Source organism: Odontesthes bonariensis, chromosome 15 (assembly GCF_027942865.1).
Source record: "Odontesthes bonariensis isolate fOdoBon6 chromosome 15, fOdoBon6.hap1, whole genome shotgun sequence".
Lineage (NCBI taxonomy): Eukaryota > Metazoa > Chordata > Actinopteri > Atheriniformes > Atherinopsidae > Odontesthes > Odontesthes bonariensis.
The window spans coordinates 19,444,073-19,453,869 of NC_134520.1; the positions used below are offsets into that span (position 1 = coordinate 19,444,073).

Below are 9,797 nucleotides of genomic sequence, written 5' to 3' on the forward strand. Positions count from 1 at the left end.
GCATTTTTTTCCAACAATCACTGCATAGAAGAGAGCTGAATTAGCACAAACCTACAGTACCAGTGCAGTCATCTTCATACTTATCCTCTGGTAATTTTCCTTTGTATCTCTTTTCTTTTTAATTCCTCTCAAAGACACAACCTAATGCAGATGTGCTGGCAGTACAATCCCAAGATGCGGCCGACGTTCCGCGAGATCATCGAAATGATGCGGGACGACCTGCACCCTTCTTTCCAGGAGATGTCCTTCTTCTACAGCGAGGAGAACAAAGTCCCAGAGACCGAGGAGTTTGACCTGGACCTGGACAACATGGAGAGCATCCCCCTGGACCCGTCTTCTTACTCCCAAAGAGAGGAGAGCTTAGGCAGGGACAGCGGGCCCTCAGTGGCCCTAAGGGGGAACTATGAGGAGCATGTCCCCTACACGCACATGAACGGTGGCAAGAAAAACGGAAGAATCTTATCGTTGCCCAGATCCAGCCCTTCCTAACATTTCCTGTTTCCTAAAACGACTTGTTTAACCTTTCCCACCCCCCTCTCTTCCAATCCATTTTCCTGTGTCCTTCGTGTTCCCCTCAAAGTTTTCTATTGATTTTCTTATTCTTGGAGAAGCCCTTCAAAAACAGACACAGATCTCAGGACTTTTTATTTTCTTCCTCGTGGCTGCCGAACAGAGGCAAGCAAGGGATGCAAACCTTTTTTTTTTTTTTTTTTTAAACATGCTCCACGACACATCAGAGTCGGTGATAACCAGATCGATGGTTTTTCACTTCTGCCATGTTTCCAGGACTCCGTGCGACGGAAACAGCGGAGGGGGGGGGGACAAAAAAACAAACTAAGAATTAAAACAAGAAAAGAAAAAAAATAGAAAAAACTGTGAACACAACAAACCTTAGACAACCAAGAAGGCTGCTCGTGCTCCACCTTCCCTAAGACTCCCATCCTCCCGCCAATTTGCATTTCCACACTTCTGTGTTTTTCCTTTTACTTCTCCAAGTGAAATCTTTTTACTCAGATAGTGGCCTTTTTGTACGTGGCCTATAAACAAAGAGAAGTGTCTATCAGCGCGTTACACTAATTTCCTTTTGTACAATGACTTAATCAGTGGGATGACTTGCAAAGACTTGATCCCAGAACAAACATCTATTCCTAGAAGAGGAATGTTTTTTTTTCTTTTTCGTGTTGGTTCTGCAGAAATTCCAAACGACACACAGATTCATCTGATGTTTGGTGAATAGTTTTAATTTATTTGCTTTATGCTTATTTCTCTCTCTCTCTCTCTTTTCTTCCTTGTTTTTATTTCTGTGTCCTCACTATATGGTTGAAGGATATTTAAACAGTTAAGAATTGGACAAAAGAGTTCCTCAGACTGACCAATAGCTGCTGCTTTGATATATATTAGTGGGTATAGAAATATATAAATATATATAACATATAGATAGTATATATGAAATATCGGTGTTTCTCAGCCGATATTTTCTATATAATATACTGTATGACATTGATGTTTTTGTAAATAGTTCTTATTTGTAATATTTTTCATCAGAGGCTTTGCTAGTATTTTGTTTTGTCAGGTTTTCTTTGTTTTTTTTTCTTTCTTATTTTTATAGCCCCAGAAATCACACTAATCTACCATCAGTGCTCTCTGTGTCTTAGGCCTGCAGCCTCCCTCGAGTTCTGGCTACTTCTCAACACGAAAGCCCTCCAATATTGTAAACTCTGCATCTTTTCCGACGTTTCGCAAACCTTGTTTCTCACTTAAAGCGGTCGATATTTGGAGGCTGTTTCGCAGCAACAAAAACGCAGCAGCACAAAACAAAGAAAGCTTTATTGAGGGGAAGAGATCTTTCTTGCTCAAAGCGCATCTGTTGTGTTTGTCTCGGTGTCTGCTGTCGTTCTCTGGTCAGATCCCACTGGAGTCGGGTGCGCTTGCTATCGCCCCTTCACTTTGAAGACCTAGTTGTGGTTGGAGAGCGTGTCCCTTGTGGTAGCTCGACAGTCCTGGCTTGTTGCTGTTGCTGGTTGCTTCTTAGGCAGGGTGTGAATTAACACCGACTCTCGGGCGGAGGTAGATGATGCGGATGATGATGATCAGAATTTCAATCACTGAGAAGAAGCATTCACTTCATCACACTTCAGGCCCTCTGTATTCAGAATGATTATATATAGGTTTCACACATCACACCCCCCCACATTTGTCTCCCCGTTAGGTTTGCTCTGCACCCCACACACACACATCACACACACACACCTCCTGCGCTCTGTTCCTCCTCAGGCTTCCTGTCGGCCAATGAACTCGCTGCTCCAAATTTGCCTGGTGGAAATTTCCACGTTTTGTGGTCGAGGGCTGGAGAAAGATACGGAAAGTTCCAAATGCATTCACAGCCAGTAAAAAGAGAGAAGGGGAGGAGGGGGGGGTGCAATGTCTCTGAGAGCTGCGGGGACTGTGAGTTGATTGCTAATCCATTTATTCTCTCTGCTTTCACATGCAGCTAAGCAGCCAGGACACGGTGTGCAGCAGCTATTTCACTCAGGTCTCACATTCCAGGTTTTAGTCGGAACTCCTCGTTCCCTCACCCTCCTGTTTTGCCTGCCTGTTGGCAGAGCGGGTACCGACACCACGCCACCTCAGACTCTTTGTGGGGTTTTTTTTCTGCTGTTGATGAATGACTGTGAGAGATGAGCATTTTTAAACATCTTGATCTTTACCCCCTCTGTCAGGAATAATTAAAAAATTAAAAAAAAAAAAAACCCTTCCTGGCAGCTTTGCTCGGATCTGCAACAAAAGTGACCTCTCGGTGTGACATTCACTCAGAGCCCAAAGGCCGCCGCAGCAGATAGTCAGTAAACACTTTTCTCTTACTCTCTAACCACTTCAGTCAGTAGGGTGATTGTCAGCTGACCAACAAAGATGAACTCTTTTATTTTTTTGGGACTCAGACCAGTGCGTTTGCCAATCCAACTGAGCAGCATTCAGCACTCACAGAATAGCCAAAGTGTATGCGGCCTTCTGCCAACAACAAGCGCCCACAGAATCCAGTCAGAGATAGCCGAGAAGCTGCCTCCATATTTTACCAGTGCCTTCTCAAACCCAGAGCTACTTTCAGGCTAATTATGTTGGCTAGTGCAACACACACACACACACACACACACACACACACACACACACACACACACTCTCTCTCTTTGCTCTCACATCAGAGGCGAAGGGATTCAGATATGTTCTCTGCTGTAACAACTTCTCTTCGGGGCTGGTTTTGGTTTATTTTTATGTTTCGGCTCGTTGCCAGTGTGTTGAGGTTCGGATGCTCATGTTCACGCAGTGCTTTAGCGGTGACACTGTGTAATTGAACAGAGTCTGTGTTGTTGACACCAGAGGTTAGGATGTAGGTTTTAGATAATCATTCTGAGGAGTTACAGTCTTGGGCTTTTTGTACTTTGTAAATATTCGGTGACGTAGAAAAAAAACATGTAGAAAAGATTCCTGATCCCCTTCGGTTGTGTGCGCACACACACAAAAAAGGAAAGTTTGCAGTTTGTGCGCTCGACATCTTTTAGTTTTCCAGCACAGACGCACAGCAGCGAGAGCTTGTTTGTAGTATGGAAGTGGGACGCAGCTCTCGTCTCCATCCAAGTTGCTTATTTTTGTGGTGGGTTCTCACAAACATATGCAATTTTTAATTAAGATGGTGCCCATATCTTTGAAATACCAGATATTTATTTTATTATGATCATTGTCATTGTTTGGGAAGAGCGCAGCGAGCATTTCTGAGGCTTCGGGAGTGGAGCGATGACGCGGGGTTTGTTTTTGTCCGGGTGTGTTGGGCAGCAGGAGCGCCTGTTTGGTAGTTAGTTAGTGAGTTATTGTCGTCGTCTTTGTGTTTGGCCAGAGTCTACCTCAGTGCGTATGGAGGAATGAGTTTAAAGAGCCTCAGTCATCCCCTCACCCACTCAGTGTCCCCTCACTACACACAATATGACTTCATCGTTCATTACCAACCCAGCTGATGATCTCTCATCCCTGTGGTGTGTCAACTGCCCCTCCTGCCTCCTTGGTTTTTGCTTCTTCTTGTGTGGCGGGGAAGCGGCGATAGAACTTGAGATTTGGTCCCATTTCTGCGTCAAATCTTACAATTTTGCTGCTCATTTCCAAACATCGGCATCAAATCCCTCTGCGTTTTGTATTCCGCTTGTGACCCCTTTTTGAACACGTACAGCCAGTCGCGACTTTTCGAGCAGCCCGTTGTTTTCGCTTCCCCGGGCACTGCAAGGAGCGGTGTTCCTCCCAGACTGCTTCTCTACTGACACCTGTTGATGTGAGGGCAGCGCGACAGCGAATCCTGTCACTCGATGCATATCTGCCATCAGCTTTATGCAGCCAAAGCTAACCAAGCTCAGCCATGGACCTCATGCTTTGTAAATCATATCTAGACCACAACCTCCAGTCAGGACTGAAGTGCTACTCTTTATCTTCTTCTCCAGTCTGTCAAATCCCAAAACTCCTCCAGTGTGTTGTCTGTGTCTGTTCTTTTTTTTTTTTTGTGTTGTGTATGTACATTTTTTCTACTGTGAATATCAAGAGATGACCTTTATTTTCTGTAAATGCCATGAATTGGGTCTGTTGTGGCTGATCATGACACAGACGTGTGACCTGGTTAAAAAGTTTTAAAGAGGAGTAACCCAACCCCACCCCCTCCCTCCTCCTTCCTCTTCCCCTCTGCAAAGGAGCTGGACTGGGACAATCCTGTGTGCCATAAGAACTATTAACTGACATGAAATCTAGATTGTAACTTTTCGTCTCAGGGAGGCGGCCTGATGCTTTGTGGTTAAAGGATAAAAGACGATGAGGAGGAAGAAGAGCTACCTACCTACCTTTTATCTACTCTGACCGAAGCGCAAGTTCTCAGCATCCTTGCAAAAAAAAAGAATAATGGAGATGATAATTCCAAGGACAAGTTTTCAACAAAAAAAAATGACATAAAGCTAAATTTCTTTCCCTTTGAAGATAATCAGGAATACTCTCCTTTGGCTTGTGATGTGGTTCTGACTGCCCTCTAGCGGTTGTTTGGGAGAGTTGCAGGTCAGGGGTGGCAAAGCAAACAGGGCCCCCGACCCATAGTGCCTTGCCCAGACAAACAGCCCCACCTGACCCCTCCCACCCATCCCCCGAACTAGCCCCTAACTGGCGTGACTCCACCAATCACTAAAGAGGATTTCACACCTCTAAACAATGAAACGAAAAGCTCTGTTTTTATGCATTCTGTTTTCTTCAGCTGTAAAACTGTAGAGGAAATACTGTAATTTGGGATTACATGACTGATGATTTTTTTTTTTTTTTTCTTACCAAAAAAGAAAAGATGAACTGTTGAACTTGTGTCTCTATTCTGCTGAGCTCTGGCTTGCTTTGTGCATGGAAAAAGAAGAAAAGAAATCTATACCAGCTTGATCATTTGAAGCTTACTGACTTTTGCTTCTCATCAGTCTGTTACAACAGCGACATCCCAAAGCACATATTGAAAAGAAAAGAAAACCCTTGATTAGCAACAAGTGATTGCATTACAATTTGGCATTTGAAATGCATTAATTTGTTGCATAATTTAAAAGTAATGAACTGATTAATAAGCTCTTAACTGTAAATAGCAGCAGATCTCGTCGGCCCTGGAAAGAAAAACAAAAGCACTTGATTTTAGGGAAGTCTTGCTCTGTTTTGTTGGACTCTGGTTGGACAGAGCGTGCTTTTGACACGACGCAGGGTGAGAACAACGCATTGTATGTATTATTGTTTTGTTTTAAAGAAAAAAGTATTACATTTTAGAGATGTTGATTTCTATTTTTTTTAGCCAAAGTAGGGAGGATAAAATACAATTACTTTTTCTGACTGTAAAGTTTTACTACTCTTGTACATTATGAATTTAACATTGTTATCAATGTGTATATAGCTTTTTCTAAATTTAAAAAAAAAAAAAAAGATTTTCTTTTTTTTTTCCTTTCTCCGTTTTTTTTTTGTTGTTTTTTTTGTGTTTTTTTTCAAACAAAACACACGCCACACAGAGTCAAGTCTGTCGGTGTATTCAGCAGAAGCAGCACAACTCCGGTCTGAGGGGCTGCGTTAACAAAACAAAACAGTATGTGGCCTGAAACGTTTCGCACTCAGCCCTGCTCCTGATCCCATGCATGATTCTGAATGTTGGCCGCTGAGGCCACGCATTTAACCCCGCAGCCCCGGTCACAGCAGCATGTCACCCGCAAAAAGCCTTCCTTGTGTCACACATGCATCACCCTCCATTTTTGTATGAAACTGTTTCTGATGAGAAGTATGATTTGCAAATGTGTTGTTTTGTTTTATGATGACGTGAAAAAAACTGGAAAAGACCACTGCACATCCTTTTTGAAGAAGAGGACACACGAGTGATAAAATCCAGAATAAGCTAAAGAAGAGAGAGAAAACAAAAAGGAAGACTTAACTGGTGCTTTGAGACGAAGCACGTCTCTGTCGAGTTCAGACTGTAAAGCTCGAATAGTGCAATATTTGGGGAAATGCGCTCATTCACCTTTTGACGAGAGTAAAATGGAAGATTAAGACGAGTATGAATTCAATTTGTATTATCTTTGCATAAAGATTAGAAAAGGAGAAAATCTGCCTCTAAATTCTCTTTAAGTTTTCTAATTATTAGCTCGATCTATCTTAATTGTTCTCACGATTTAGAAAAAGAAAAAACGAGTTGAAGAATAAATTTTCTTGATTTTTAAGGGCAATTTACGCCCTGATTATTTCCATCAGGATAGGGTCTCCATCAGTCCTTGCCAAGAAACAGTTTCATGTAACCCATCCAGAAATGTAGATGTGTTTAAAGGAGCAGTTTGTGGGATTTAATGACATCTAGTGGTGACGTTGCAGGTAGCAGACAAATGAATAGCATTTCTCCTTTAGGGATTGTAGGAGAAACTACAATGGTTGCTAAAAGCTGCCAGAGCCAGTGATGGTTTAGTCACTCTGTGCTGCTGAGGAAACATGATGAACCTGAACATAATCTTTCATTTTGCGGAGTGACCTGTTAAAGCTCTTTCGGTGTTTTTGAGGAAGAAAGTGAAGTGAACCAATCGGAGACAGAGGAGGGCGAGTGGAGCCTTTGCCACCCTGTAAAATGAACATTAATCTGTAAACTTAACAGGCTCAGATTGAGGTTTCAAGCAAGTCATAATGTGTTAATAAAGCAGCTTTAAAAGTCTGCTTTCTGAGCTGAACCTCACCCCGGGTTCCTGACTTCGACCTAAGTTAACGGTCTTTGTTGTAACTTATTTTTAACGAGCATTCTAGTGGCACTGATATCATCGCTCTTCGTCTTCCCCCAGACAAAGAACAGTCGAGCTTTCCAGACTATTCCTCCAAAGTGGCGGAGCATAAAGATGAAACGCCTCCCGCTATGAGCGAATTATGTACTGTGAGTGGTGTGATGGTGAACTGTTCCTGTTTATTTGGCACTTGTCAGTGTGGTGATCCTGTTCGTTGGATGACAAATGTGAGGGAAAGCAGCCTCTTCACGACTTTTTAGGAGTTGCCTGTCTGTCAGTGGTCTGCTCCAGTTTACTCACCTTATATTTGGCTCTATCTTGTCCCCCTGGGCTGTGTGTTGTTTAAATCAGTGGAGTTGATTCTGTGTCAGCTTTCTTTCTGTGTCTCTGATCACTGCTGCTGCTCCTCCTCCTCTCTGTCTTCAAGTTTCCCCTCTCCTTGGTGCACATAGGTGGTCCCCTGAATGCTGTGTGTAGTCGTGCAGGATACCTCTTTATTAATGTCATTTTTATTGACGATGAATATGCTGATGTATTAATTTTGGGATATGTTGTTTCTACATTACAATGAGACGTGTGTATGTACAGTCCAAACCCACAGAGATCGCTTCATCCCCCCCTCACACTGGATCCAAATGTGCCATTATCTTTATGTATCACAGATATCAACATCATGAATTTACACTCACTCACAAACAGAAATAAATGCATATTGTACAGGATCAAAAATGTGCCATGACTAAAAGAACGCTTGACAATTTATTTTTTCTATGTTTTCAAAGGAGAGCCAAGTAGTGACATGTAAAGAAAATGTTGCAATGATATAAAAATAAAAACCTTGCTGTGTGTAAATTATTCAACAATTAACTGTTTATATTAAAATTATGAATAAAATTATTGGAGAGTATGTCTTCTCGTACTTCTTCAGTATGGACTAAGGTGGAGATGGGTCGAGTTTTCCCGTGTGCAGACTTTCCTGTGACCTAAAGGAGATTTACAAAGAACTGTCCCAACAGCTGAAATGAATCTACACTTCAGGCAGGGACACCATGGAGGCGGAATATTCCTTGCGTGTTAATACATCAGTGATAACTACATTATGCATAGAAATAAAACCACTATGGTCTATAATGAGTACCTACTTTCTTCTGATATTACAATTTTAAGTCAGGTAAATCTTAGGGCTTGTACACAACAATCTTGCTTTTCTGCACGTAGAGGGTACGAAGACGAGTGAGAGGTGCCTGCAAGAGCCCCGCCTAAACAGGTTTGCAAACTAGTCACACATCTCCCATGTGGCAACAGTATAATCCTAGAGTAGTAGCTTCCCTCAGCAGGACTACAATGGGCCCCACATAAACTGCTCAGAAAGGCTCAAAGAACACGGCAAAGGTGTTCGAGCGGCCTCCAGATACCAATATAATGTGATCTTATGGCATCAGTCCACAAAGATGCCAACCAACAACCCGCAGGGCTAAAAAGATCTGTTGCGAAAGTTCCAGTACCAGACACTCCAGGACACCTACAGATGTTTTTTTTTTTTTTTGCACATCCTGACTGATCAGAGCTCTTTTGGTACACAATATTATAAAAGGGGGACATAATGTTATGGTGATTAGTACATTTCCCAGCTGACACTTGCAAAAGAGGCAGGGTTCACCCCCGGGCAACACACACAGACAAAAAAACCACGCAGGCCTGTTCACAATGACCAGTACCTACACCTAACTTGCTTGTCTGAGAAAATAAACGCAGACTGAAAGGACTTTCGTGCTGACCTCTGCACCGCTGCCACATTCACGATGCACAAACCTGTGAAAGCTTATGTGAACTGAGCCAACACAAATATAAAAACTGGCTGTTCTTATGTGACTGTTTAGACATACAAAACAAACACACGGTCCCAAAAGAATTTGATGCATTTGCGTGGATTAAACAACTTTTAAACTCTCTAAAGGGGTTCAAACGAGTAACATGCATTACAGCAACACTGACGGGAAAATATTTCTGCAGAATAAGGCATTTTCCTTTCGAGTTATCTGAATTGATTTTGCTGATAATACTCACATGATTTTGTTGAAATTGTATTTTAGTGTGTTTTTTCTATCTTTATCTGTACATGTTATCCACATCTATACCCACATTTTACCCTAGTTCAGTCAGACATCTGTAGTTGTGGATTGTGAAAATGATTATATCACATAACTTGAGGGCCTTGCTTAAGGGCATCTTAACAGTAATTTATAGTGGTGCCTCTTTACACTTCTCCCACTCTACTCCCTGTCATGATAAACAATGGAAAAGCAAAGGGAAGAAGTAGAAATGAAGAAATGCACGCACAAGTCAAACTGTAGTCAGTATAATCTTTTTCATTTTTAATCATTTTCAATAGATTTCTTTCTTTTGTCTTTTTACCGCTTATAAATCATATTTCAGGGGAAATTGCAGGCTCAGCAGCCACTTTTCCCTGACCATAACTTTTATTCACCTGTGGCTCTTAAAGTA

At 42.1% G+C, this 9,797-nt stretch overlaps 1 protein-coding gene across 1 annotated transcript in view; it reads left to right on the forward strand.

The window, feature by feature from the left end:
• The window catches only part of insrb (insulin receptor b), a 78,541-nt gene extending 70,342 nt beyond the window's left edge, over nucleotides 1–8,199 (forward strand). Inside the window, exon 23 of the mRNA XM_075485384.1 lies at nucleotides 135–8,199. Coding sequence (XP_075341499.1) covers nucleotides 135–489 — 355 coding nt within the window. The 3' untranslated portion in view covers nucleotides 490–8,199. The remainder of the gene's footprint in view (nucleotides 1–134) is intronic.
• Nucleotides 8,200–9,797: the final 1,598 nt, after the last annotated feature.